This window comes from Apteryx mantelli, chromosome 2, assembly GCF_036417845.1.
Source record: "Apteryx mantelli isolate bAptMan1 chromosome 2, bAptMan1.hap1, whole genome shotgun sequence".
Taxonomy (NCBI): Eukaryota; Metazoa; Chordata; class Aves; order Apterygiformes; family Apterygidae; genus Apteryx; species Apteryx mantelli.
The window spans coordinates 659,284-686,115 of NC_089979.1; the positions used below are offsets into that span (position 1 = coordinate 659,284).

At 70.6% G+C, this 26,832-nt stretch overlaps 4 protein-coding genes across 4 annotated transcripts; 3 read left to right on the forward strand and 1 right to left on the reverse strand.

Annotated features, from left to right (window-relative positions):
- Nucleotides 1-484: 484 nt before the first annotated feature.
- Nucleotides 485-10,428, reverse strand: OPLAH (5-oxoprolinase, ATP-hydrolysing). The gene is made up of 26 exons (XM_067290051.1): nt 10,242-10,428; nt 9,525-9,716; nt 8,978-9,092; nt 8,771-8,894; nt 8,430-8,625; nt 8,184-8,349; nt 7,978-8,116; nt 7,818-7,885; nt 7,475-7,749; nt 7,160-7,272; nt 6,559-6,729; nt 6,342-6,479; nt 5,929-6,067; nt 5,695-5,807; nt 5,351-5,502; nt 5,025-5,185; nt 4,834-4,935; nt 4,578-4,752; nt 4,304-4,488; nt 4,103-4,234; nt 3,815-3,949; nt 3,496-3,645; nt 3,216-3,373; nt 2,971-3,131; nt 2,795-2,892; nt 485-2,684 (listed from the first exon to the last, which is right to left on the reverse strand). The coding sequence occupies exons 1-26, from the start codon at nt 10,410-10,412 to the stop codon at nt 2,532-2,534; spliced, it is 3,882 nt and encodes a 1,293-aa protein (XP_067146152.1). The 5' UTR covers nt 10,413-10,428; the 3' UTR covers nt 485-2,531.
- A 5,064-nt stretch (nt 10,429-15,492) lies between these two features.
- EXOSC4 (exosome component 4) lies at nt 15,493-17,357 on the forward strand. Its single transcript, XM_067292244.1, has 3 exons — nt 15,493-15,682; nt 16,402-16,608; nt 16,805-17,357. The coding sequence occupies exons 1-3, from the start codon at nt 15,512-15,514 to the stop codon at nt 17,162-17,164; spliced, it is 738 nt and encodes a 245-aa protein (XP_067148345.1). The 5' UTR covers nt 15,493-15,511; the 3' UTR covers nt 17,165-17,357.
- Nucleotides 17,358-19,084: 1,727 nt separating this feature from the next.
- On the forward strand, nt 19,085-22,701 carry GPAA1 (glycosylphosphatidylinositol anchor attachment 1). The gene is made up of 12 exons (XM_067292245.1): nt 19,085-19,158; nt 19,244-19,423; nt 19,551-19,662; nt 19,769-19,916; nt 20,103-20,204; nt 20,325-20,521; nt 20,629-20,825; nt 20,919-21,072; nt 21,350-21,445; nt 21,587-21,783; nt 21,912-22,082; nt 22,226-22,701. The coding sequence occupies exons 1-12, from the start codon at nt 19,085-19,087 to the stop codon at nt 22,467-22,469; spliced, it is 1,872 nt and encodes a 623-aa protein (XP_067148346.1). The 3' UTR covers nt 22,470-22,701.
- A 704-nt stretch (nt 22,702-23,405) lies between these two features.
- On the forward strand, nt 23,406-26,645 carry CYC1 (cytochrome c1). Its single transcript, XM_067292246.1, has 7 exons — nt 23,406-23,538; nt 24,983-25,176; nt 25,278-25,404; nt 25,478-25,635; nt 25,776-25,936; nt 26,024-26,124; nt 26,278-26,645. Exons 1-7 carry the CDS (start codon nt 23,449-23,451, stop codon nt 26,380-26,382), a joined length of 936 nt encoding a protein of 311 aa, XP_067148347.1. The 5' UTR covers nt 23,406-23,448; the 3' UTR covers nt 26,383-26,645.
- The last annotated feature ends 187 nt before the right edge of the window (nt 26,646-26,832 follow it).

Here is a 26,832-nt window from a genome sequence, read left to right on the forward strand (position 1 = left end):
TCCCACCACTGCACGGGGTCCCACCACTGCATGGGGTCCCACCATTGCACAGGGCCCCACCACTGCACGGATTCCCACCATTGCATGGGATCCCATCATTGCACGGGGTCCCACCACTGCATGGGGCTCCACCACTGCATGGGGTCCCACCACTGCATGGGGTCCCACCACTGCACGGGGTCCCACCACTGCACAGGGGCCCACCATTGCATAGAGTCCCACCACTGCACAGCGTCCCACCACTGCACGGAGTCCCACCACTGCACGGGGTCCCACCACTGCACAGGGTCCCACTACTGCACAGTCCCACCACTGCACAGAGTCCCACCACCACACAGGGCCCCCCCACCGCCCGTGATCCCCTCCTGGCTCGGGGCTCCTCAGCTCCACGACCGGTTGAATCGGCGCGACGCAGCCGCCCCCCTCCCCGCTGCGGGGGCAGCAGCCGCCCCATCCCGCCCGCCCCACGCGCTGCCAGGCCGGAGAGGCTCCGAAGGCGCTTTTATTGGAAGGCACCGAGGCCGGGAGGAAGGCGGGGAAGAGCCGCCCGCGCCGAGGGTCCCGGCGTGGGGCTCGCCCCCCCCCCCCGTCCGTCCGCCCCACGGGGACCGGGGCGCTGCAGGAGCCGGGGGCGGCAAGGCACAAGCGTGAATGCCGCATGGGGCAGCGCCGTGGGGCCGGGCAGGAGAGGGCAGGTCCCACCGCAGGAGCCTGCACCCTGCCCCACGGCGGGGCGGCCCGGAGTCCCCCCCCTGCCTGGGAGTGTGGGGCAGGAGCCCGAGGCATGGAGAAGGCTGGGGGGGGGGGGCTGCCCCATGGAATGTGCTTACCTAAGGCTGGGGGGCTGCCCCACGGGATGTGCATATATGGGGCTGGGGGGCTGCTCCATAGGATGTGCATAGCTAAGGCTGGGGGGCTGCCCCATGGGATGTTCATATGTGGGGCTGGGGGGGGCTGTCCTATGGGATGTGCATATATGGGGCTGGGGGGGCTTTCCTATGGGATGTGCATATATGGGGCTGGGGGGCTGCCCCATGGGATGTGCATATATGGGGCTGGGGGGGGCTGCTCCATAGGATGTGCATACCTAAGGCTGGGGGGCTGTCCCATGGGATGTGCATATGTGGGGCTGGGGGGCTGCCCCATGGAATGTGCATGTGTGGGGCTGTCCCATGGGATGTGCATATATGGGGCTGGGGGACCGTCCCGCGGGATGTACGTGTGTGGGGCTGGGGGGCTGCCCTATGGAATGTGCATGTGTGGGGCTGTCCCATGGGATGTGCATATATGGGGCTGGGGGGCTGTCCCATGAGATGTGCATGTGTGGGGCTGGGGGGGCTGCCCCATGGAATGTGCATGTGTGGGGCTGTCCCATGGGATGTGCATATGTGGGGCTGGGGGGGCTGCCCCATGGAATGTGCATGTGTGGGGCTGCCCCATGGGATGTGCACATGCAGGGCTGGGGGGCTGTCCCACAGGATGTGCATGTGCGGGGCTGCCCCACAGGATGTGCACGTGTGGGGCTGGGCAGCCCGTTGGAGCGTGCATGCTGGGGCTGCAGCCACCCAGCGGGGTGTGTGTACCTAGAGCAGGGGCTGCCCCACGGGGTGCACGGACCTGGGGCTGCAGCCACCCCATGGGGTGCATGTAGCTGGGGCTGGGGGGCCGCCCCTCGGAATGTGCACATGTGGGGCTGGGGGGCTGCCCCACGGGATGTGCGTACCTGGGGCTGGGGGCTGCCCCGGGGAGTGTGCGTACCGGGGTGGTGGCCACCCCTTGGGATGTGCGTATCTAGGGTCAGGACTTGCCCCCAGGGTGCACGTACCTGGGGCTGGGGGGCTGCCCCACGGCGTGTGTGCACCTAGAGCCAGGTCACCCCATGGGGTGCATGGACCTGGGGTTAGGGCTGCCCCACGGGGTGTGCGTACCTGGGGTTAGGGCTACCCGCTGGATTAGGGCTGCCCCGTGGCGTGCTCATACCATGGGGCTGCCCCACAGGGTGCGTGCACCCGGGGTTGGGGCTGCCCTTTGGGGTGCATGTACCTGGAGTTAGGGCTGCCCCATGGGGTGTGCACACCTGGGGCCAGGTCACCCCATGGGGCAGGCGTACCCAGGGCCAGGGCCACCCCATGGAGTGTGCATACCTGGGGCCGGGGCCGCCCCATGGGATGTGTATACTAGGGGCCAGGACGCCCCATAGGGCACACAGACCCGGGGCTGGGGCCACCCCATAGAGTGTGCATACCTGGGGCCAGGTCACCCCATGGGGTGTGCATCCTGGAGGCCAGGTCACCCCATGGGACACTCACTGGAGACCAGGTCACCCCATGGGGCACTCACTGGAGGCCAGGTCACCCCACGGGAATGTGCATCCTGGAGGCCAGGTCACCCCATGGGGCACTCACTGGAGGCCAGGTCACCCCACGGGAATGTGCATCCTGGAGGCCAGGTCACCCCACGGGGTGCATGTACCCAGGGCTAGGGCTGCCCCACAGCAGGCAGCCAGGGGCCCGGGAGGGTGCACAGCCCCCTCACACAGCCTCCTGTGCCCGCCGGTAGTCGAAGAGGCTCCCACGCTCCACGAAGCTCCGGGGCACCGGCAGCTCCGCATCGTCCTTGGGGTCCTCCGTGGTGCCGGGCACCCCAAAGCCGCCCCCGCCGGGCGTCTGCAGGTGAAACACATCCTGCAGCAGGGCGAGAAGGAGGGCGGTGGTGGCGGAGGGGTGGCCGCGGTGCCAATTCCCGGCACGGGGCCAGCCCCACGGCAAAGGGAGGGGGCACACTGGGCTCCTACCCCCGGGTGCACCGGCACTGACGTCTTGCCGCCCAGGTTGATGGTCCGGCCGTCGTGGCGCAGCAGCAGGTTGAGTCCCGGGGAGCCAGGGCTCCCCCCTGCCGGGAGAGGAAGGGGGTGAGAGCGGGGCCGGCGCGGGGCTGGCACGGGGGGCGGCGTGGGGCGGGCGCGCTCACCTTGCAGGCCGTAGGGCCGGACGGCGCGGCGCTCGCTCAGCACCGACAGCACCGCGTCCTCGCGGAAGAGCAGCTCCCGCAGCACCCCGTCGCCGCCCCGGAAGCGCCCCGCGCCCCCCGAGCCCCGGCTCAGCTCAAAGCGCCGCAGCACCACCGGGTACCTGGTGGGGACACCCAAAACGGCGGCGTCAGAGCCGGCCGCGGGCGCCGGGGCGAGCGGGCGCCCCCGGGCCCCCCGCACCCACCGCTGCTCCAGGATCTCGGGGTCGGTGATGCGGGTGTTGGTCATGTGGGTGTGCACCCCGCTGCGGCCGTGCCAGCGGGGACCGGCCCCCGCGCCCCCCGCCACCGTCTCGTAGTAGCCCACGCGCTCGTTCCCGAAGGTGACGTTGTTCATGCAGCCCTGCACGGGGAGAGACGGCAGAAGAAGGGGGGCCTCCCCCCCCCCAGCCCCACGGGGCCCCAGGACCCTCCTCCCGAGGGAGCCGGCCCCACGCGCACCCCCGGGGGCCCCCCCCGCCCTACCTGGGAGGCGGCGCAGACCCCGAAAGCCTTGAGGATGACGTCCACCACCCGCTGGGAGGTGAGCACGTTGCCGCCCACCACGGCGGCCTCGGGCGAGGGGTCCAGGATGGAGCCCTTGGGGATGACCACCCGCACCGGGGCCAGGCAGCCCTGGGGGGGCAAGAGCCCATCAGCCCCGGCTCCGCACAGGGGCAAACGCCCGGACCCACAGCTCTCCTGCCCCGGCGGACGCCCCCTTGCCCCCAAAGCCTTGTGTCGCCCACCCCATGGCCGTGGGGCGGCCCGGCGCGTCGCCCTGCCCGGGGGTCCCGGCGCCCACCTGGTTGAGCGGGATGTCCTGGCCCACCATGCAGCGCAGGCAGTAGATGAGGGCAGAGAGGCTGATGGCGCGCGGGGCGTTGCAGTTCCCGTACACCTCGTGCCCGGAGCCGGAGAAGTCGAACACGGCGCTGCCCTGCGGAGAAAGCGGGGTTGGGACGCGGCCCCCAGACCTCGGCTCGCCCAGCCCCCCCCCCCCTCCGTGGGTTCCTCTTCCTCCCGGACGTTGCCCATCCCAGGGGGTCTCCAGCATCCCGGAGCAGGATGGGCCGGCCGGGACCCAGCTCACCTCCTGCGGATCCACCTGCACCCGCAGCTGGATGGGCGAGCCGTCGTCCATGCGGTCCTCAGCCTCCACCGACGTGCCCCAGCGGGCGGCGAAGCCCTTGAGCATCTCGCGCACGGCCACCTCGGCATTGGCCTGGGGACAGCGGGGCGTCACGGGGGCAGCGGGCCGGGGGCGGGCAGGCATCCGGCACGCAGCCCTTACCTGGATGTGGGCCATGTAGGCTTGGACCACCTGGAGGCCGTAGAGCCCGATGAGCTCGTTGACCAGCTGGATGCCCTTCTGGTTGGCGGCCACCTGAGCCCGCAGGTCCGACAGGTTGTCGTGGAGGTTGCGGGTCCCGCTGCTGCCCGGGATGAGGCCGGGCGCCATCAGGGCCTCGGTCACGGCTGCCGGGAAAGGGGGTGAGCAAGAGCGAGGTGGGGAATGCGCGGCCCCCGGCACCCCACGACGGGGCACCGTCCCAGCCCCGACCTACCCTCCTCCTGGAAGACGCCGTCCTTCACCAGCTTGAAGGAGACGAAGACGGCTCCCTCCTCCCGCAGCGTCTTGGAGTGGGGCGGCATGGAGCCGGGGGTGATGCCCCCAATGTCCGCGTGATGCCCGCGGCTGGCCACGAAGAACACCGGCTTGGGGACGCCGGCCCAGAAGACCTGCGGAGAGCCCAACGCTGAGCCCGGCGCCGCGGGGGGGGGGGAGGCCCCCCCGGGTGCCCATGGTGCCCCCCCACTCACGGGCGTGATGACGGTGAGGTCGGGCAGGTGGCTGCCCCCCGCGCACGGGTGGTTGCTGAGGATCACGTCGCCCTCCCGGAGGTCCTCGCCGAGGTTGCGGATCTGGAACGGCACCGAGGAGGGGGGGGAACGGCTCAGCGGGGCGGCGGGGAGCCGTGGGGCGGCCGGGGGTGGGGGGGGGACCCTCGTACCTGGAACTGGACGGTCTCCTGCATGGCGCCCAGGTGCACGGGGATGTGGGGGGCGTTGGACACCAGCCCCCCGTCCGGGCCGAAGAGCGCGCAGGAGAAGTCCAGCCGCTCCTTGATGTTGGTGGAGATGGCCGTCCGCTGCAGGATGCGGCCCATCTGCTCTGCGGGGGGACACCGAGGGGCCACGGCGGACCCTGAGGAGGGGGGCGGGGGCTGGCGTGGGGGCAGCAGCCCCCCCACCCCGCAACACCGGGACCCCTCTCCCCCCCCACCCCGACCAGCCGTATTTAGTCCCCGCCGCAACCCCTGCTCGGACCCCGCCGCACCTGCGATGCTCATGAAGCGGTGGGAGAAGATGGAGAGCTGGATGGCGTCGAGCTGGGTGCCGATGGCGCACGGCTTCCCGGAGCCGACGGCGATGCAGACGTCCCCGAAACGCGTGAGGCTGGCGGTGCAGCCCGGCTCGATCAGGATGGTGCTGCGGGAGAGGCTGCGTTACGCTGGCCGGGGCGAGCGGTGAGGCAGGCGGAGAGCCCAGGCGTCCGGGCACCTCTCCCCGCCCGAGGCCAGGCACGGGGCGGACTCTTCCTGCTCCTCGGTCTAGTCCTTAGCGCTCCTTCCCCGCCGAGGGAGGGGACCCAGGCGTCCGGGCGTCCCCGGCCCTCCCCACCTGTTCTTATCGATGACGATGCTGGGGCCGGGGATGGAGTGGTCGCAGGAGAGCTCCTCCAGCAGGTACACCGGCGTCTCCAGGTAGCCGTCCTCGAAGTAGCACCGCGTCACCTGGGGTGGGGGGAACCACGGCCGAGTCCCGAGTCCCGTCCGGGGTCGCCCCTTCCTCCCGCGCCCCTGCTCCGGGTGGCTGCTCCCGCGGGATCCAGCCCGGCCCCGGGGCGGCTCTCACCGTCTCCACGCGGGCCGGCTTCCCGCTGGGGGCCAGGGGCGTCTCGCAGCTGATCCCGGTGCTGCCCGTGCCCCTGACCCGCACGTCGTCCACCACCATGGCGCGGTCGGGGATGGTGAAGCCGAACTCCGTCACGTACCTGCAGGGCAGGAGCGGGCGCCAGCTGCAGCCCAGCTGCAGGGATCCAGCGCGCGCTGGGGGTAGGGACAAATCCAGCCCCCGCCGTGCTCTGTGCCGCTCGGCAGCTCCCCGGGGAGCAGGCTCGGGACAGGGATGACCGTGCCCAGAGCCCCAGCAGCATCGTGGCGCTCTCCGCCCCCGGGGCTGAGCTGCGGACACGGCAGCCGGCGGGGGGAGAGCCCGCACGCCGGCAGCGCCCGGGCAGCGCGGGGCAGGGAGCATCCAGGACCGACCTGCTGGTGAAGGCGGCACGGAAATCCCCGGCGCGGCAGGACTGCGGCGTGGCCGGGTGCCCCTTGGCCGAGCACATGAGGGCGCAGTCGGTGCGCTCGTAGCGCAGGTGCAGGAAGGCCTCCGTGCGGATCTGGGACCTGCGCGGGGAAGGGGACGTCAGCGCGGGGCCGCGGGGCGGGAAGGGCCGGGATGGGATGGGCCGGGATGCGGCGGTACCTGGAGAAGCCCTGCGCCTGCAGCGCCTCCACGCACTCGCGCTCCAGGGCCGCGATGCGCTGGTCCAGCTGGGCGAAGGCGCCGGGCTCGTAGCGCAGGGCGCAGGGCGCCTGCGCCTCGTGCACCACGTCCGCCAGGGCCATGCCGTAGGCCGAGAGGATCCCGCTGTACCTGCGCGACACCCACCGCGAGGGGTCCCACGCCCGGCACCGCGTCCTGCGCCCCGGGCAACCCCCAGAGCATCCGCCTGGGAGCCGGGAACCCCCATCCCAGAGCATCCGCCTGGGAGCCAGGAACCCCCATCCCAGAGCATCTGCCTGGGGGGTGGAAGGGAACCCCCAAACCCAAAGCATCTGCCTGGGGGCTGGGAAACCCCATCCCAGAGCATCCGCCTGGGGGGTGGGAGGAGGGAGCCCCCAACCCCAAAGCATCTGCCTGGAGAGCCGGGAATCCCCACCGCAAAGCATCTGCCTGGGGGGGGACAGGAACCCCAATGCACCAATGCTTCCACCTGGGGGGTCGAGTACCCCCATCCCAAAGCATCCACCTGGGGGGGGGTACGGGAACCCCAACCCCAAAGCATCTGTGCCCACGTACGTACTTGTGGATGAAGACCTTCTTCATGCCCAGGGTGCGGGCGATGGCGCAGGCGTGCTGCCCCCCCGCGCCCCCGAAGCACGCCAGCACGTGGCGCGACGTGTCGTGGCCCCGCGCCTGCCGGGGAGGAGAGCGGCGGGATGGGGCATCCGCCCGCTTCCGAGCACAGCGGCGCCCACAGCGCTCACCCCCGGCGCCAGCAGCCGTCCCCGCTCCCCAGGGAGCAGCCGGGCAGCGCAGTGCACGGCGGAGGCTGGATTTGTCCCGACCCCCCCCCCCCCCCCGGCAGCCCTCGGCCGGGCCGGCGCCGCGTCCTCACCTGCGTCAGGGAGCGGATGGGCCGGCACATGGCCTCGTTGGCCACCCGGATGAAGCCCATAGCCACCTCCTCGACGGAGAGCGGGGAGCGGGGGCTGCCGCCGGGGCCGGGGCTGGCTGGGAAGGCGTTGACGCGGGCGGCCAGCTCCCGGAAGGCCTGCAGCGTGGTGTCGCGGCACAGCGGCTGGTCCTCGCCCGGCCCGAAGATGCGCGGGAAGTACTCCGGGAGCAGGCGGCCCAGGCAGAGGTTGGCGTCGGTGACGGTCAGCGGCCCCCCTGCGCCCAGACGGGGACGGTGAGCGCGGGGCGGGGTGGACACCCCACGGTGCCCGGAGCACGCTCACCTTTCCGGTAGCAAGCCGGGCCGGGATGGGCCCCCGCGGACTCGGGGCCGACCACGAAGAGCCCAGACCTGGAGGGGGAGACGGGAGGCAGGAGGGTGGTGGCAGAACCGTGGGGCCGGCACCGGCAGGGGTCCGGAGGGGGCACGATGGGGCTACCTACCTGAAGAAGAGCATGGACCCGCCGCCGGCCGCCACGGTGTTGATGTCGAGCTGGGGGGCCTGGATGCTGATGCCGGCCGTGGTGGCCTCGAAGACGTGCTCGTACTCGCCGGCGTAGCGGCTGACGTCCGTGGAGGTGCCTGGGGAGCGCGGTCAGCACCGCCGCCGCCGCCCGCCACCCCCCCCTCCGGCCCCCGCCGCACTCACCCCCCATGTCGAAGCCGATGACGGGCTGCCCGTCCTCGCGGCGGTAGGTGGTGACGGCGTAGCCCACCACACCGCCCGCCGGGCCCGAGAGGATGGCGCGGGCGCCGCTGAACTGCCGCATGGGCGTGAGGCCGCCGTCGGAGCGCATGAAGAGCACCGGCACGTCCTAGGGCGCAGAGCGGGCGCGTGGGGCGGGCAGACGCGGGGGGGGTGCAGGCGGCCCCACCGCGGCCCGGCCCCACTCACCCGCAGCTGCCGGGCGAAGCCGGCGCGGAAGCTCTCCAGGTAGCGCTGGATGCAGGGCGTGAGGTAGGCGTCCGCGCAAGCCGTGTAGCCCCGCGGCACGGCCCGCGCCATGGCCATCACCGACGAGGACAGCGACACGTGCCGGAAGCCCAGCTCCCGCGCCAGCGCCCCGACCTGCTGCTCGTGGCCCGGCCAGCTGCCGGGGGACAGGGCCGCGGTCGGATGGGGAAGCGGCGGCTGCCGGGCACACGCCGCGGGGCTCCGCGGCCCTCTGGGGCGGCGCATCCCGTGCCGTGCCGTCCAGCGGGCACCGCGCGCCCACCCGTCCCCCAGGGACTCACGCGTAGGAGTGCAGCAGCAGCACGGCCAGGCTGCGGATGCCGCGGGCCAGCACGCCCTCCAGGTCCCTCCGCAGCGCCGACAGGTCCAGGGGCCGCTGCACCAGCAGGGAGTCCCCCGTGGCGCCTGCGGACAGCGAGCGGCGTCGGAGGGGCCTGCGGAGGCGCGGGTGGCCCCCCCCACCCCCTCCCCCGCCAGCACCCACCCACCTGCGAGCACCCGGAGGGTCTCCTTGCCCGGGAGCCGGCAGCCGGGCTGGCAGGGGATGAGCCGCTCGTCCACCTCGATCACCTCCTCGTACAGCACCTCGGGCACCGCCACCTCCTGCGCAGAGGGCACGGGGACGTGCCGAAACCCCCCCGCCACGGCGCCGTGCCGTGGAGCCGCGTCTCCCGCGCATCCCCCCCACCCCGGGCGGCGTCTCCCCCGGGGACGCAGGACCGGCCGCACGGGGACCCCACGGAGCACCGCGCTGCCGGATCGAGCCCCGGGATTGAGCCCCGGGGCGGGCGGGAGCCGCGCGGAGGCAGGGCGCAGCCGCGGCGGGCGCTGGCACGGGGCCGGCGCTGGCACGGTGCCGTGGCAGGAGCCCAGCGGTGCGCAAGGGAAGCAGGCGGGGAGCTCGGCCGGGCAATCCGGGTCCTTCCCGCGCGGCTCCAAGGACGTCTGCCGCGGGGCAGAGGACGCGGCAGCGCCGAGGCGGGGGGCGCGGGCACGGGGACGCCCCGGTGCGGGCGCGGGGACGCCGGGGCTCACCAGGTCGAAGATGCGCGGGCGCGCCTGGTTGCCGATGTGCAGCAGGTCGCGGAAGCCGCGGGTGACCAGCAGGGCCACGCGCTCGCCCCGGCGCTCCAGGAGGGCGTTGGTGGCCACCGTGGTGCCCATGCGGATCCACTCGATGCGCGAGGCGTCCAGCGGGAGCTCGCGGGGCACCGCCGCGCCGCCCTCCTGCCGGCGAGCGGGCCGCGCCGCACGGCTCAGCCACCGGCCGAGCGGGGGTCCCCATGCCACCCACATGCCGTCGGGCCGGTGCGGGGACGCGGTGCCAGCGGGCGGCACGGCCTGGGGGATGCGGGGCCGGGGGGGGCCCTCTGCCTCGGAGGCTGCAGGGGGTCCCGGGGGCATCGTGGGGGTCTCAGGGCCCCGGGGGGGGGTCTTGGGGGAGGTCCCGGGGGGGTCGGACCCATGGGGAGATCCCGGGGGAGATCCAAGGAGAGCTCGGGGGAGTCTTGGGGGAGGCTCTGGGGGATTCCGGGGGGGGTCCGGGGGAAGGTCGCAGGGGAGATCCTGGGGGGTGATCCAGGAGGGATCCTGGTGGGGGGGATGGATCCGGGGGGGGCCCAGGGGAGTGGTCTCGGGGCGGCAGAGAGGATCGTGGGGGGTCCCGGGGGGATCGCAGCGGAGGCCCCGGGAAGGGGTCCACGGGGTATCCCAGGGGGGGATCCCGGGGGGGGGGTCCCGGGGCGGGCTCACCTCCTGCAGGACGCGGCGGATGCCCTCGGTGGGCGCGTCGCCGTAGCCCGGGTCTTCGGAGAGCAGCTTGAGGACGCGGACGCGGCCGCCGGGGCAGCGGGCGAAGACGTCGGTGAAGGTGCCGCCGCGGTCGATGGCGAACTGGAACCCGGCGGGGCTCGCCGCGGCCATGGCGGCGCGGCCCGGTTCGGCCCGGTCCGGCTCGGCTCGGCTCGGCTCGCTGCGCTCCCGGTCGCGCTCCCGCAGCGCCGAGCGCCGGCTCGGGAGGGGGCGTGGCCGCGGCGGCGGGGGGCGGGGAAATGGGCGTAGAAAGGGGCGGGGATGGGCGGGGCGCCGCCAGGAGGGCGGGGCGCGCTGCCTGCCGGGAGGCGCGGCCGATGCCCCGGGGCATGCCGGGAGCTGTAGTCCGCGGTGGCGCCCGGCCTTGACGGGGCCGGTGTGGGACCCGGGTGGGGGAGGGGGGAGTCTGTGGGAGGGGGGAAGGGAGCCGGACGCCTGGGCCCCCAGGGAAGGGGGGGGGTGTCTGTGGGGTGGGGGAGGGGAGCCAGACGCCTGGGCCCGCAGGGGGGGTCTGTGGGATGGAGGAGGGGGAGCGGGATGCCTGGGCCCCCGGGGAGGGGGAATCTGTGGGATGGGGGAGGGGAGCCGGACGCCCGGGCCCCCGGGGGGGGGGTCGGTGGGGTGGGGAGGGGAGCCGGACTCCCGGGCCCCCGGGGGGGTCGGTGGGATGTGGTTTTCGGGGAGCAGCGGCGTCGGGCTTGCGCCAGCGCAAAGCGTACACCCAGCGCTCAAGGCCAGGCGTAGCGAGGTCACGAGCTCGGCAAAGAGATAACTGCTCTGGGGTTTCTGATAAGACCAAAATCCTCGAGGGCGAAATCAGTCCCGGCCCTGTGGCTGAAAGGAGCAGCAGGGCCAGCACAGGCCGAGCTGCCGAGCTGGACGGCGCAAGCCCCTCAGCTCGCCCCCGCCGCCTCTGGCGCGGGTCCTGCAGCGGCCGGGCGGCCGCGGCGCTCGCCCTCCCCGGCACGATTTGGGGGGCGCCGCGTCGCGGCGGAGCGGGGGGCCGAGCGCTCCCACCATCCGTCAGGGCACGGTTTTGCTCATAAATGCGCAGATTAGCACATTCATTCGGCTAGTCTGCAGAACAAGGATTAAGCCCTTGATTGCTACCTAACGAGCTCCCGAAATAAAGCGTGATTCACGCAGCGCCTTGTCCCGTAAACTTGGGAGATCCCAACAAACCGTGATATTTACTGGTGTCAGAAGCGAGAAAGGATGCTCGGGAGGTGAAGTGTAGACAACTCGAAATGCAAAATAAATCGCTCGAGTCAAAACTCCAGATAACTGCCGGAGGTTTCGCTGCCCTGAGCTGAGGCCTGGGGGGGAGAAACCAAGCTCGACCGGGGGGGGCTAGCACGGATCTGGGCAGACAGAGCCAGCCAGCTCCACCGTACCCCGTGAGCAGCTCGATCGTTAGCGTTAGCTCCAGGAATAGCACCAGACGCTGCAGGGCCCGATGTCACAAGTCCCTCACAGGCTAGCGCTTTGCGCTGGGGACGCGCTTTACGTCCTGCTGATCGTGGGGGGAAAGTGCCTGGCCACGGAGCTTGGCAGCCGGTTTACAAACTGCCTTGCTGAAAATTAGCAATTTTAGCTCAACTGGGAGCACCAGCACCCATCGCCCCAGGTGCCGGTCAGCCTGCTCCTGCAGAGCCAAATCCCTGGATGGTTGTTTGTGAGCCAGGACATCTCCATCCCATAGTAAAGGCAGCGGAGGGAGCGTTGAAATAGTTAGCATTAGCTGTTAAGGCAGGCTTAAATGGCAACACCTTCTAAGAGGTCCTCCAATGCATGTTAGCAGATTTATCACTATATATCACCAAAGATAAAAAACAGGAGAACATTGGCTGAAGGAAATGTAATGGAAAAGCGCCAGCCTGTCCCTGTGCAAAAGGGGAAGGCAAAATGGGAAGTGGGGAAGCACCTGCTGTCACTGTCGAACGTAAGGGGCTGTGGAAACTGTGTTTAGATTAAGGGCTCTCTCTAAGTCAGCCAAATGGGCTGCAGGCTCCTGCTTCATGGCAACCGGCCAGGCTTCCCTCACTGACTCCCCATGATTATCCTGTGGGACCTGCATCAGGGAAGCGGGGAGACACCGAACGATTTAAGAAAGTAATGTCTAAGGAGCCTGAGGATACCAGGAACGCGAGCTTGGGGAGATATCCCGATCTACCGGCTCTGAACCCAGACTATGAGCATGCGGGAAGCTCGGGTTGGGGCTCGAGTCCACGGCACTGCTCCCACTTTAAGGATCCAGTCCCGAGATGCTGGTCGCAGTTAATGATTGCTGCTTTACCTCATTCCTTATTGACACAGGAGCCCAATCTCGACGGTGAATGAGGACGCTGGCAAAGGGCAGCCTCCGCTCGGCAAACAACTGGTTTCTGTTATAGGTGTTAATGCACAAGTCACTCCCCGTCTCTGGTCAGGGCTAAATTAATTCTGTCTAACGGACAGTTTGCTCAACCTTGCTCTTAGGTCCCTGCAATATCTTAGGAAGGGAGGTGCTGGAGGGGCAGTCGTGGGGGGACGCGTGGGGAAAACAGGGATGCCACCCTGCACCGACGGGCCCGTCACGGGGAGCTCGTTACAGACGGCGCTGCCCCACCACGTGGCAGCTGGTTAATGCTCCACGGTGCCCGTGACCTGCTAAAGCCACTTACAGCTCCCGGGGTAACAGATATAGTCAGTTCTCCTATGAACACGCCATGCCCTGGATGGCGACTGTAGATGTGAAGAACATGTGCTTTATGGTCCCAAAACACGAGGCAGAGAGGGAGAGATTGGCTTTCACCTGGCAGGGTGGAATACACAGTTCCTCGCTTCCCACAAGGCTTTAAGCATAGTCACACCATGGCCCGTGTGATACTGGCTGCCAAAAGAGCTGCAAACGTTGAAATTACCAGGAGAGGCCAGTGCTGGGCGGGAGGTTGGTGACGTCCTGCTAGGAGGCCACGCAGCATCTGTGCCACGGCCACGGGCGCTTGTAACACACCGACAGCCCCCTGGGGTTGAGGCACCGGGGGAAGGAGCAAGGACAGGGTCAGGAAGGCACCTTTTGAGGAGACAGGTGGATGGGGGGAGGAAAGCGATCCCTGCCGAAGTGCTACAAGAAATCCAACAGATTTCACCCATCCTTGGGAATAAGAAGGAATTACGTGCTGTGCTAGGGACTTCAGCATTTTGGAGGACGCGTGTTCCAGGATTTAGCATAATAACCCGACCACTTTATAACTTACTAAAGAAAAATGCGATCTGGGGATGAACCCCACAACATGAAGGGGCTCTGGAGGTTTCAAAGGAAAACGTGAGTGTGTATCAGTCACGGGGATCATCCGCCCTACGCGGCCCCTCTCGCTCCACGTCCACGCAGGATAGAGGGGATATTGGTGGAGACTACGGCAGAAAGCTCCCACTGGTTCGAAGGGATGCCCTGTGGCTCCAAGTCATGGCAGAAGGCTCAGCACAATTACTCGACCTTCAAAAAGTTGCTATTAGCAGCTGACGAAGGGCTCGGAGCAGCTGAACCCTTGACTCAAGGAAAGAGGGTAAAACCGCATGTGCCAATACCTATTCTCAAGCCCATTCTTGCTGGTAAACCACTGCCTTTAGGGGCAGCGCGTGAGACCACCGTACAAAGACGGGCCCTGTATATCCATCGTCGTGTAACTACAGATGGTTTCGCTAAGGAGAACAAAGTTACTGAAGTCGCAGAGCGGGCAGAAATGACCATTGAATACACGGAGCCTCCGTGTGCTCCTGTCGGAGATGCCCCGAATTCAGCCCCCGTCAGCCTGATGGTGTCGGGATTCCTGATGAAGCGCTTGTAAAAGACAGGGTAAGCGGCAAGGACCGGCCTCGGCCGTGTCCGTAGCTGACAAACGCACAGTGACCGAGCGGACGGAGGTCCTGCCCGGTTCAGAGCTCTGCGCTGTGGTGCTGGCTCTCAGAAACGCCGCGTGAAGCACACGCAGGCTGTTTGGGCTGGTGCTGCACAATGGATGGAAACCGGGCAAAACGCAACTGGCAGACAGGGAATCAAACCGTCTGGGGAAGGGAATATTGGGGGCAAAGACACCATATCGCTAACTCCCATCCTGTTGGGACAGGGCACGTGGCAGCACGCTAGAAAATACCACTCTGGTGGCCAAATGGAACAATACAGCCAACCGCTGAGCCAGCTTAAATGGGGGATTTATATAAAGGTATAAATGGTGGGTTGTACTGGCTAAGCGGTGGTGGTAGGACTTTCCTCTGCCTCCAGCACCAAATAGCGAGGTGAACGGTTGGGACACGGCGGAGCATATGAGCTCTATCGGCACGCAGCGAGACGGGGCTGGCCAACCACTAAGCAACAAGCAGCTCATACAGCGAAAACCTAAGGATTTTGCGATGAAATTAAGGTTTATCTTGTCAGAAGTCATCAACAAGCAAACCCTGGGGAAGGAAAGGTCCCTCGGAGCGCCTGGCGAGCGGACTGTGTCAGACCCAGGCTCCGTACCTCCAAGGGGTGGAAATTTATTGTGACCGGAGCTGAAGCGTTGCGCGGTGTGGGTAATGTTTACCCACACATTCCCCATCCAGGTTGGTGATTGCAGCGGGGCTAAAGCGATGCTTTGCTGCACACCCGATGCCACGAGAGATACAGCCAGATAATAGGTCACATTTTAAAAAGAAAATAGCACAAGAGCGGTGTCTCACGCGTGGGGGTAGGTGGACTTTCCACCGGCCCTATCGACCTCGGAGCAGTGGCATAGCAGAAAGACGGAACGGGTTGTTTAAACAACTCAAATGGCATAACAGTGGCCCGCAGGGGGATGTGCAAAGTGCCCAGCGCGGGTTTCGCCTCCGGCCTGTGTCTGTACAGGGAAGAAGGGGAGGAAGACGTGTGGTGTCACCGGGGTGACGCGGGCAGCGAGCTCATCCGCGTCTCCGCAACACCCTGGGCAAGACCCGGGGTCGGAGGCTGCCCGCGGGGGGGAGACGGGCCGCCTGCAGGGGCCGCGCCGGCCGCCAGCGAGGCCCCGGGCCGCGCCGCCATGGCAACGGCGGCGGCGCGGCCGCGGGGCATGCCGGGAGCGGCGGCCGCGCCGCGGTGCGCGCTGGGAGCTGTAGTTCTCGCGGCGGCGGCGGCGCGCCACTAGCGGTGCGGCCGCGCGGGGGCCGCCGGGAGATGTAGTCCCACCCGCGCGGGGGCCGCCGGGAGCGGCATGGCGGCGCTGGAGCTGCTGTCGGACGAGGGCTACCGGGCCGACGGGCGCCGCGCCGCCGAGCTGCGCAAGGTGCGCGCCCGCATGGGCGTCTTCGCGCAGGCCGACGGCTCGGCCTACATCGAGCAGGGCAACACCAAGGCGCTGGCCGTGGTGTACGGCCCCCACGAGGTGAGCGACCGCCCGGGCCGCCGGGACCAGGGACGGGCCCTCCCCTCCCCGCCGTCCCTCTGGGCCTGCCGGGACCCCCGGGCCGCGATGTCCCTTCCGGCCCCTCCAACCCCCTGGCCCTGGCGGGACCAGGCAGCCAGGTTTGTCTGTTCTAGGCCTGGTGGGACCAGGTGGCCGGGCCGTCCCTGACACCCCCTCTGTTCCCTCCATCCCCCCTGGACCAGCAGGACCAGGCAGATGGGCCATCATTGCTGTCCCCTCCATCTCCACCATCCCTCTGGACCTGGCAGGACCAGGCAACGGGGCCATCCCTGCCATCCCCTCCATCACCTCCATCCCCCCCAGACCACCAGGACCAGGCAGATGGGCCGTCCCTGCTGTCCCCTCTGGACCAGGCAGGACCAGGCAGATGGACCATCCTTGCTGTCCCCTCCATCCCCTCTGTCCCCCCATGGCCAGCAGGACCAGGTGGCCGGGTTTGTCTCCTCCATCCCCTCCGTTCTCCCACCAGGCCCAACAGGGAGCCAGGCAGCTTGCCTTCCGCCCGCCACGTCCTCCCAGAGCCCTCGAGGTCCCAAGCATCCCCCATGCCCCCCCCTCCAGCCCGCAGGGATGCAAAAGTCCAGGCTCTTCCTCCATGCCCCCCCTCCCTGCTCCAGCCAACGGGGACCCAGGCATCCGGGCCCCCGGGCTCGGGGCTCACCCTGGCCCCTTTGCAGATGCGCGGCTCCCGCAGCAAGGCCCTGCACGACCGGGCGCTGGTGAACTGCCAGTACAGCATGGCCACCTTCAGCACCAGCGAGCGCAAGCGCCGGCCCCACGGCGACCGCAAGTCCAGCGAGATGACGCTGCACCTCAAGCAGACGTTCGAGGCCGCCATCCTCACGCAGCTCTACCCCCGCTCCCAGATCGACATCTACGTCCAGGTGAGCCGGCAGGGGCGGGATGGTCCCTCTGGGGGGGGACAGGGAGGGACGGGGAGGGGATGGTCCGTCTGCGGGGGCAGGACCGAGGCCAGGCAGGGTGGGGACGGTCCGTCCGCGGGGCGGGCTGTGCCTCGGGCTCGGCCCAAGGGTGCCGGGGGCTGGTTCCAGCGCTGAACACGCCCTGCCGGCCCCCCAGATCCTGCAGGCTGACGGGGGCAACTACTGCGCCTGCGTCAACGCCGCAACGCTGGCCGTCATCGACGCCGGCATCCCCATGCGGGACTACGTGTGCGCCAGCTCGGCCGGCTTCGTGGAGGACACCCCGCTGGCCGACCTCAGCTACATCGAGGAGGCGTCCGGGGGGCCGCAGGTGGCCCTGGCCCTGCTGCCCACGTCGGAGCAGATTGCCCTGCTGGAGATGAACTCGCGCCTGCACGAGGACCACCTGGAGGAGGTCATTGAGGCGGCCAGCAAGGCCTGCAAGGCCGTGCACGCCGTCCTGGACCAGGTGGTGCGCGACCACGTGCAGGAGGTCACCGCGCTGCTGGGGGACTGAGCCGGGCGGCGGCCAGGGCCGGAGCGCAGCCCCCGGCCGCGCGGCCCCTCGGGGCTGCGGGTCGGCGCAGCCGCGGCAGCCCTCGTGCTCCGGCTGCGCGGCACGGCCGGGGCGGCTTTGCCGGGGTCAGCGCCGGTACCAGCCGCTCGCTCCCCGCGGAGCCTGTCCTAAATAAAGGGCTACCTCGGCTGCAGGCAGCGTCTCTTCCCTCGAGGGCGCGGAGGTGACGCTCCACCGCTCGCGAGGCCCCTGTGGAGGGACCCCTCCTCCCTCTGCTGCTTCCCCCGCAGCCGTTTCCCTGCGTCCCAGCCGGAGCCTGCCCTGCCGGAGCGGGTTTCCCTTCCCTGCGCCGCAGCAACCCGCCTCCCTCCTGCGCTCCGAGCCGCCGCGCTGGGGCAGACGCGGGGCCGCGCAGGATCGTGGCTGCCTGACGCGGACCGAAGGCCTCGGGGAGAAACGGAGAGCAGCCCCGCGGGCGACAGGACCCGGTGCGCGATGGTCCAGCGGGCGACGGCTCCGCACCCGGCCAGCAACGTTCGCCGCTCGCTCCTCCTTTTGGGGGGAATCCCTGGAAACACTGTATCCCCACGTCACGGGGACCAGGGTTCTGCAAGCCATTGCAAACAACCCCCCCCCCCTTTGCAGGGCCTGGCTGGGGAGGACATTGCACACACCCCCCTTGCAGGGCCTGGCTGGGGGGGACATTGCACCCCCGTCGCCCCCCTTTTGGCTGCCGCTCGCCCGTGGCGCGGGCTCCCGGCCAGGCGCATGCGCAGAGCCCGCGGCGGGCGGCTCCCATCGGTGTGTCTGGGCTCCACCGCGCGGCCTGACCCGCTCTGGGGGCGATTGAGCGGCCTGGGCGGCGCGGTGGGAAGCGAGCGGCGGCGCGGGGGGCCGCGGAGTGAGGGGGGGGCGCGGCGTTGGGGGGGGGGGGCTGCGGGCACGGGGGGCCGTGGCGTTGGGGGGGGGGGCCGTGGGGCGGGGGATCGTGGGGCACGGAGGGGCTGCGGGCACGGGGGGCCGTGGAGTGAGGGGGGGGGCGTGGGGCGCGGGGGTCCGGGGGTGGTACAGGCCGGGGGCGGGGGCTGTGGGGTGCGTGTGGGGCTGGGTGGTGTGTGGGGACGGGCTGCGGGGAGCCCGGGGGACGGGACGGGAGCCGTGGGGTGCGTATAGGGCAGTGATGGGGCTGTGGAGTGCATAGGGGACAGGGCCGGGGGCCGTGGGGTGCCTATGGGAACAGGACAGGAGCCGTGGGGTGCATATAGGGCAGTGATGGGGCCGTGGGGTGCCTATGGGGCAGGGCCGGGAGCCGTGGGGTGCCTATGAGGCAGGGTTGGGAACTCTGGGGTGCCTATGGGGCAGGGCCGGGGGCTGTGGGGTGCCTATGGGGCAGGGTTGGGAACTCTGGGGTGCCTATGGGGCAGGGCCGGGAGCCGTGGGGTGCCTATGGGGCAGGGCTGGGAGCCGTGGGGTGCATGTGGGGCAGGGCTGGGAGCCGTGGGGTGCCTGTGGGACAGGGCTAGGAGCCGTGGGGTGCATGTGGGGCAGGGCTGGGAGCCGTGGGGTGCGTATAGGGCAGTGATGGGGCTGCGGGGTGCATATGGGACAGGGCTGGGGGTCGTGGGGTGCCTATGGGACAGGGCTGGGAACTCTGGGGTGCCTATGGGGCAGGGCCAGGAGCCGTGGGGTGCATGTAGGGCTGGGCCGGGAGCCGTGGGGTGTCTATCGGGATGGGCCGGGAGCTGTGGGACGCATGTGGGGACAGGCCAGGAGCTGTGGGGTGCCTTGGGACACAGGGGCTGCGTGGGCAGGGGGCAGCGTGGGGCTGCAGGGGGGCTGCGGGGGTGCGGAGCCGCCGCTGCCCATGGGGAACGTGCCTCCTGCCCCACAGCGGCCCCCGCCCCCCCCCCCCCCGCCACCATGGGGCTGCTCTCGGACCCGTACCGCCGGCGGGCGCTGTCGCGGCTCGTGCTGCGCCTCAACACCCCGCTGTGGTGAGTGTCGGGGCAGGCGGGGGGGCGCCGGGGCCGGGCTCGGCCCCCCGCCGCGCTCACGGCCCCCCGCCGCCCCCCGCCGCAGCCTGCTGAGCTACGCGGCCGGGCTGGGCTGGTTCCTGGCCCTGGCCTTCCCGCCCGTGGCGCCCCGCACCTACATGTCCGAGAACGCCATGGGCTCCACCATGGTGGAGGAGCAGTTTGCCTACGGCGAGAGGGCCCTCTCCTACGCCCGCGAGTTCGCCGGGCACAAGAAGAAGGCGGGGTGAGTCCCGCGCGCCCCCGGGGCAGGTTTTGGGGGGGGTAGGGGGGGGCTGGCGGAGCGGGCTGAGCTGCCCCGTGCAAGGGGCCGCGGGAGAGGGTCCATCCGCGTGTGTCCGTCTCCTCCTCAGGGGTCTCCCGGTGGCCTGGCTGGAGAAGACCATGTGGAACCTGGGCCTGGAGGTTTACAAGCAGCCCTTCTCCCGCACGTTGCCTTTCCCGGATGAGACCCGCGAGAGATACGTACGTACCGGCCCCGAGCCCCCGGGAGCTGCCGTGCCGGGGCAGCGGGAGCGGGCTTCCCTCGCCCTCGGGGTCTCCATGCCCAGCCCTCCCGGCCCCTCCGCAGATGGTGAAGGGCACAAACGTGTACGGGATCCTGCGGGCGCCCCGGGCGGCCAGCACCGAGTCCCTGGTGCTCAGCGTGCCCTGCAGCGAGGGCCAGCACAACAACCAGGCCGTGGGGCTCATGCTGGCCCTGGCCTCCTACTTCCGAGGTGAGCTCGCGCGCCAGGGGCTCGAGTGGCCGAAGCACCCCGGAGATCTACCCGCCTGAGGGGCTGGGGGCTCGCCGGCTTCTCCGGGCCGGATGTGGAGCAGACCCGGCTCTGCTGGGGCTGGGCCGGGCCGGGAACCGGCACCGGCTCTGGGCCCGGCTGACGTGGCCGCCCGTCTGCATCCAGGCCAGATCTACTGGGCGAAGGACATCATCTTCCTGGTGAACGAGCACGACCTGCTGGGCATGGAGGCCTGGCTGGAGGCCTACCACGACGTCAACATCACGGGTGAGCGGCGCGGCTGGGGGGCTGCGGCGGCGCCCGGCCCTGCGGACGGAGCCGGGAGCCCCTCTCCGGCCGTGCCGTGCTGTGCTGCGCCACGTCCCTGAGGCCACGCCGTGCCCGCAGAGATGCAGTCGTCGGGGATGCTGGGCCGGGCGGGGGCCATCCAGGCAGCCGTGTCCCTGGAGCTCAGCAGCGACGTCGTCACCAGCTTCGACGTGGCCGTGGAGGGGCTGAACGGGCAGCTGCCCAACCTGGACCTTGTCAACCTCTTCCACGCCTTCTGCCAGAAGAACGGGCTGCTCTGCACCATCCAGGGCAAGGTGGGGGGGCCCCGGGGGTGGCACCTCCCGCCCCGTCGCGCTGCCCCGGGGCTCCTCCGGCGGCGCCGGTGCCCCCGTCCCGCTCCTGACGGCGGCTCTGCTCGCAGCTGCAGCGCTCCGACTGGGACACGCTGCCGGCCTACGCGCACAGCCTGCAGACGCTGCTGCTCATGGTCCTCAAGCAGGGCTCCGGGCGGCCCCAGGGCGACCACGGCCTCTTCCTGCGCTACCACATCGAGGCCATCACCGTGCGCGGCATCAACAGCTTCCGGCAGTACAAGTACGACATGAGCACCGTGGGCAAGTGAGTGCCTGGGGCGGGAGCGGGGGGCGCCGAGGGGCCGTCGAGGTCCCGTCGCCACTGCCGCCCCGCGCTGAGGCCGGCCGGTCGCCGCAGGACCCTGGAGGGGATGTTCCGGAAGCTCAACAACCTGCTGGAGCGCCTGCACCAGTCCTACTTCTTCTACCTGCTGCCCTCGCTGTCCCGCTTCGTCTCCATTGGCGTCTACATGCCGGCCTTCGGCTTCCTCATCCTCATCCTCGTCCTCAAGATATCCTTCCTGGCAGGCTGCGCTCTGCAGCAGCAGGGCTGGTCCCGGGCAGCGGCGAGGTGCAGAGCTGCCCCTCAGTCCCCTCTGCAGCCCCCTCGCGGGAGGCACGGCCCTTCCCCGCCCCGATCCTCGCGTTCAGGGCAGTGCCGTGCTCTAGGGGGGGGGACACGGGGGGAGGGTTTGGGGCCCCAGACGGGGTGTGGGCGGGCGGCTGCCGGAGGCACCCCGCGACGGGAGGCGAGACCTGCGCCGCGCGTTTCCCTAACGGCGCGCTCATGCCCTGGACCTGTGGATGAAGCTGAGCAAATGTGATGCCAGCCCCGTCGAGCGGCTCTGGGACGGCGACCAGGCAGCCGCCCACGGCGCCGCCGAGGTGAGGGCCCCGCGGGTCCCGCTCGCTCCTGGGCGCAGGGTCTTTGAGCGCCCGCTTCGCTCCGCTCGGATGCGGGGAGGGGGAAGAGGACCCGGCTCCTGTTTTGCGCCCCTGTGCTCAGCTCCCGCCCCGTTTCTGCAGGAATCCCGGCCCGGACTGCTCACGCTGGTGCCTCCCCTGCTCATCTGCCACGCCACCGGCCTCACGCTCTACTTCTTGCCGGTGCTGGGCCAGCACGTGGCCACGCAGCACTTCCCCGTGTCCGAGTCGGAGGCCGTGGTGCTCACGGTCATCGCCATCTACGTGGCGGGCCTGGCCCTGCCGCACAACACGCACAGGTACCGGCGGGGCGGCGGGGGGCACCCCGAGGCCGGCTCGGCTGGGGGGGAGGCGGCGGTGAGCGCGAGCCGCTCGGCGCGAGCGGGCCCCCCCCCACGAGCGCCACCGCTCCGTCTCCGCTCCGCAGGGTGCTGACGGGCTCCGGGAGCGACCGCGGCTGGATGACGCTGAAGCTGCTGGCGCTGCTCTACCTGGCCATGCAGCTGGGCTGCGTCGCCCTCGTCAACTTCTCCCTCGGCTTCCTGCTGGCCGCCACCATGGTGCCCGTCGCCGCCGCGGTGCAGCCCACGGGGCCCAAGTGAGCGGCGCCGGGGCGGCCCTCAGGTCCCTCCTCTCCTGGGGAGGCGGGAATCCTCCCCGCTGCCTCCCGGAGCTTTGCGCGAGCCTTCGCTGGGGGCGACGCTGCTTCGCCCCGGGCTGAGCCATGCCTCTCGCCCGCAGGTACCTGTACGCGGTGCTGCTGGTGCTGGTCACGCCGGCCGTCACGCTGCTGCTCGGCATCTTCCTGTACCAGGAGCTGATCGAGTACCCGGTGTCGGTGCTGGAGTGCTGGCAGCTCTTCCTGCAGGCCGTGGCCGAGGGCCTCCTCGACCACTACCTCTACGGCTCCATCGTCTTCCCCTTCGTCGCCATCTTCGTCTACCCCTGCTGGCTGCTGCTCTGGAACGTGCTCTTCTGGAAGTAGCCGGGGCTGCTCCGAGCCCCCGGCACAGCCCTTCCCCAGGGAGAGGCGCGGCAGGGGGCACGGCCGAGCCCCCCCGGGAGCTGCGGGGCGGGACGTGTGCTGGGGTTGGACCCCCGTGGGGACTGCCGGTGCGAACGGCGGGGGGCAGCCGTGCCGGGCGGGCACCGGGAGCGGGGCTGCCGTCTCTGGTGGGTACAGTGACGGGGGCAGTCGCCCCCAGTGCAAGCGGTGGGGGGGGGTCTGTGGTCCCTGGGGTGTACCACGAGGGGGGCCACAGTGTGGTGTCTGCGGGAGGGGGGGGCGCGGGTGTCCCCGGTGTGCACGGTGGGGGGGTCCCCAGGCTCCGGTGCGCGCAGGAGGGTCTCTGGTGTGTATGGGGGGGGGGTGCGGGTGCCTCCCGGTGTGTACGGTTGTGGGGGGGGCTCCACAGTCTCTGGTGCGCGTGGTGGGGACTCTGCAGTGTCCCGGGTGGGGGTCCACAGTGTCCGGTGTGTACAGGAGGGGGCCGTGGGTGGCTCCGGTGTGCACGGGGGGGGCTCCTCGGTCCCCGGTGCGCTCAGTGGCTGCAATAAACGATTCGCTGCCAGTCTGTGTGTGCAGTCAGTGCTGGGCCCTGGGGGGGGGGCCACAGGTGTCCCGGTACCGGGGGGGTTGGGGGGGGGGCTGGGGCCCGGCACGTCCCATCCCGGTGGGGGCTGTCCGGTTCCTGGGGGTCCCCAGGCCGTGGGGGGTCCCGGGCCCTGGGAGGTGTCCCGGTCTGCGGGGGGGTCCCGGGCCCTGGGGGGGGTCTCGGGGGTCCCGGGCCGCGGTGGGTCCCGGCGCGGCCGCCCCTCGCAGCCGCACGCAGGTCCCCGCCCCCACTTCCGGTTTGGGGGCGGGGACTCTCCGTCACTTCCGGCGGGGCCGCGGGAGGGGGCGGGGCCGCGGCGTCCCCGTGCCCTCCGCGCGGCGCCCGCCGGGAAGCAGGCGGCCTCGCAAGATGGCGGCGGTGCGGTGCCTGGTGCTGCGGCCCTACGGCCGCCTCCTGCTGTCGCCGCGGGCGGCCCCGCCGCCGCCCCGGCCCGCTCCGGTGAGCCCCGCGCCGCGGCCCCGCCGGTCCCGCCGCGCCGCCCCGCGCCGCCCCGCGCCGCCGCCGCCGCATGAAGGTCACCGGGCGGGTCACGGGCGGGGCGGCCCCGCGCCGGCACCCCGGGGGCCCCGGTGCCGCCGATACCCCCGGGGGCCCCGGCCCGGTACCCCCAGCGCCCCCGGTGTCACCACTACCCTCGGTATCCCCCGCACACCCGGTGTCCCTGCCTCGGTACCCCCCGTACTCCCACCTTGGTACCCCCGGTACCCCCAGCGCCCCCGGTATCACCGGTACCCTCGGTATCCCCGGTACTGCTGGCCCCGGTATCACCGGTATCCCCAGCCTGGCATCCCTGGCCTGGTGCCCCCTGTGCTCCCGATATCCCCGGTACCCCCGGCCCGGTACCCCCAGCGCCCCCGGTATCACCAGTACCGCCGGCACCCCGGTATCCCCAGCACACCTGGTGTCCCTGGCTCGCTATCCCCGGTACCGCCTGTATCCCCAGCACCCTGATATCCCCGGTACTGCCGATATTCCCAGCACCGCTGGCTTGGTACCATCAGTGCCCCCAATATCCCTGGTACCGCCGGCCCGGTACCCTCCGTATCCCCGGCACCCCTGGTACCCCAGCTATCCCTGGCGCCCTTGGTATCCCCGGTATCCCTGGTACTGCTAGCCTGGCCCCCCCGGTATTCCCAGTATTCCTAGTATCCCAGTACCGCTGATACCCCCGGTGTCCCTGGCGCCCCCTGCTCGGTATCTCTGGTACCCCTGGCCCGATACCACCAGCGCCCCTGGTATCCCCAGCACACCCCGTGTCCCTGGCTCGCTATCCCTGGTGCTGCCCATATCCCCGGCACCCCGCTATCCCCGGTACTGCCCATATCCCCAACACCACTGGCCTGGCACCCCCGGTATCCCCTGTACCCCCGGTACCCCCAACATGGTACCCCCAGTGCCCCTGGTATCCCCGGTACCCCCAGTATCCCCAGCACCCTTAGTATCTGCAGTATCCCCGGTAATGCCAGCCTGGCACCCCCAGTGTCCCCGGTACCGCCGGTATCCCCAGCCTGGCATCCCTGGCCTGGTGCCCCTGGTGCTCCCGATATCCCCAGTACCCCTGGTACGGCACCCCAGGCAGGGTATCCCGGTACCCCCGGTGCTCCCAGTACCCCCGGTACAGTACCCCAGGCACAGTATCCTTGACCCGGCCCAGGTCGGTACGTGGCCGTGCCGTGCCCGGTGCCCGGTCGTCCCTGCAGAGCCCCCCGGTATCCTGGCCCAGCTGATCTCTGCCCGTGCCCTGCCGGTGGCCAGCTCCCGCGGGAGCCCTGGGGCTCGGCGCGGGCTGCAGACCCCGCTGGGGGGTCCCGGGGAGCCGTGGCGTGCTGCCATCATGCCGGGGGCGCGCGGGGCTCACGGCGCTCTGGCCCGTCTCTCCCAGGCCCGCATGTCGTCCTTCTCCGGCCTCTCCCGCGGCAAGAAGGCGGCTCTGTCGGCGCTGGGGGTGGTGGCGGCGGGCGGCGCGGGGCTCGCCCTGGCGCTGCACGCTGCCGTGAGCGCCGGCGAGCTGGAGATGCACCCGCCCAGCTTCCCCTGGAGCCACAGCGGCATGCTCTCCTCCCTGGACCACCGCAGGTACAGCGGGGCTGGGGGCGCCGCCGCGAGGGCGCAGCCGCGGGGGCTCCGCCGCGGGGGCCCCGGCGCTCAGGCTCGGCTCCTCCTCCTCCTCCTCGCAGCCTGCGGCGCGGCTACCAGGTGTACAAGCAGGTGTGCTCCGCCTGCCACAGCATGGAGTACCTGGCCTTCCGCAATCTCATCGGCGTCACCCACACCGAGGCGGAGGCCAAGGCCCTGGCCGAGGAGGTGAGGCGTCCCGGCGCTCCGGAGGACGCGGCCCCGCGCGCCCGCCCGGCTTAGCGCTCCCTCCTTCCCCCAGGTGGAGGTGGTGGACGGCCCGGATGAGAACGGGGAGATGTTCACGCGCCCCGGGAAGATCTCCGACTACTTCCCCAAGCCCTACCCCAACACGGAGGCGGCACGAGCCGCCAACAACGGGGCGCTGCCCCCCGACCTCAGCTACATCGTCAACGCGCGGTGAGAGGCTGCCGCTGCGGAGTGTGGGCGAGGAGTCCCCCCTTGCAGGGGACCCCCGGCGCCACTCCCTCCCCTGCTCCGGGGCGGCCAGTGAGGCCTCCGCGGCCCCATTCCGGTCTCATCCCGGGTCTGTGTTGCAGGCACGGGGGTGAGGACTACGTGTTCTCCCTCCTCACCGGCTACTGCGACCCCCCCGCGGGCGTCACGGTCAGGGAGGGGCTGCACTACAATCCCTACTTCCCCGGGCAGGCCATCGGCATGGCCCCCCCCATCTACAACGAGATCCTGGAATACGACGACGGTAAGAGGGGCCCCGGGGGGGAGGGGGGGGTGGCAGGGGGGGCCGGATCGCGGCGCCGGGGCGCTCAGCTCCCCCTGCCCTCCCCAGGCACCCCCGCCACCATGTCGCAGATCGCCAAGGACGTCTGCACCTTCCTGAGGTGGGCGGCGGAGCCGGAGCACGACCACCGCAAACGCATGGGCTTGAAGGTGGGTGCTGCCGGGGGCTCGCGCGCCGACGGGGGGGGTGGGAGGGCGAAGCACCGCCCTTCCCTTGGCACCTGCGCTCCCCCCTCGGCCCCCTCCCGCTGCGGCGCGACGGGGCGCCGGCCCCACGGCGCTGACTCCTTCCCTTCTCCCCAGATGCTGATGATCGGTGGGCTCCTGGTGTCCCTCTTCTACTACATGAAGCGCCACAAATGGTCTGTACTAAAGAGCAGGAAAATGATCTACCGGCCCCCCAAATAGGCGCGGGAGTGGGGTGCCCCCTGCCCTGGTTGCGCAGCCCCGGCCATGTGCCTGCAGCGCGCAACCTCCAGGGCGCAGGGACGCATGTGCGGCTGGACAGACAGGCGGGCGCGGCGCGCTCCACGCGGACGCGGCGGCTCCCTTATTTAACGCCACCCTCTCCACCCGCGAACGCTGCTGGCCGCCGTTCTGCGTGGCGGGCTGCCGCCTGCGCTCGTACGGTTCGGGGACGCGGAAATAAACGCTCCGTTGTTAAGTGGAAAGCGTCGTGTGGTATCTGTGCACGTGCCACGGCTCTGCCCTCGCGGCGGCGGGGCCCTCGCCTCGCCCTGCCGCCGGCCCGCGGGGGCCGGAGCCTGCCGCGGCCCCTCTCTGTATCTCGTCGCGATCTCATTAAACGGCTCATCCACACAGCACCGGTCTCGCATGGTGAATTAGGGCCCCGGCGCC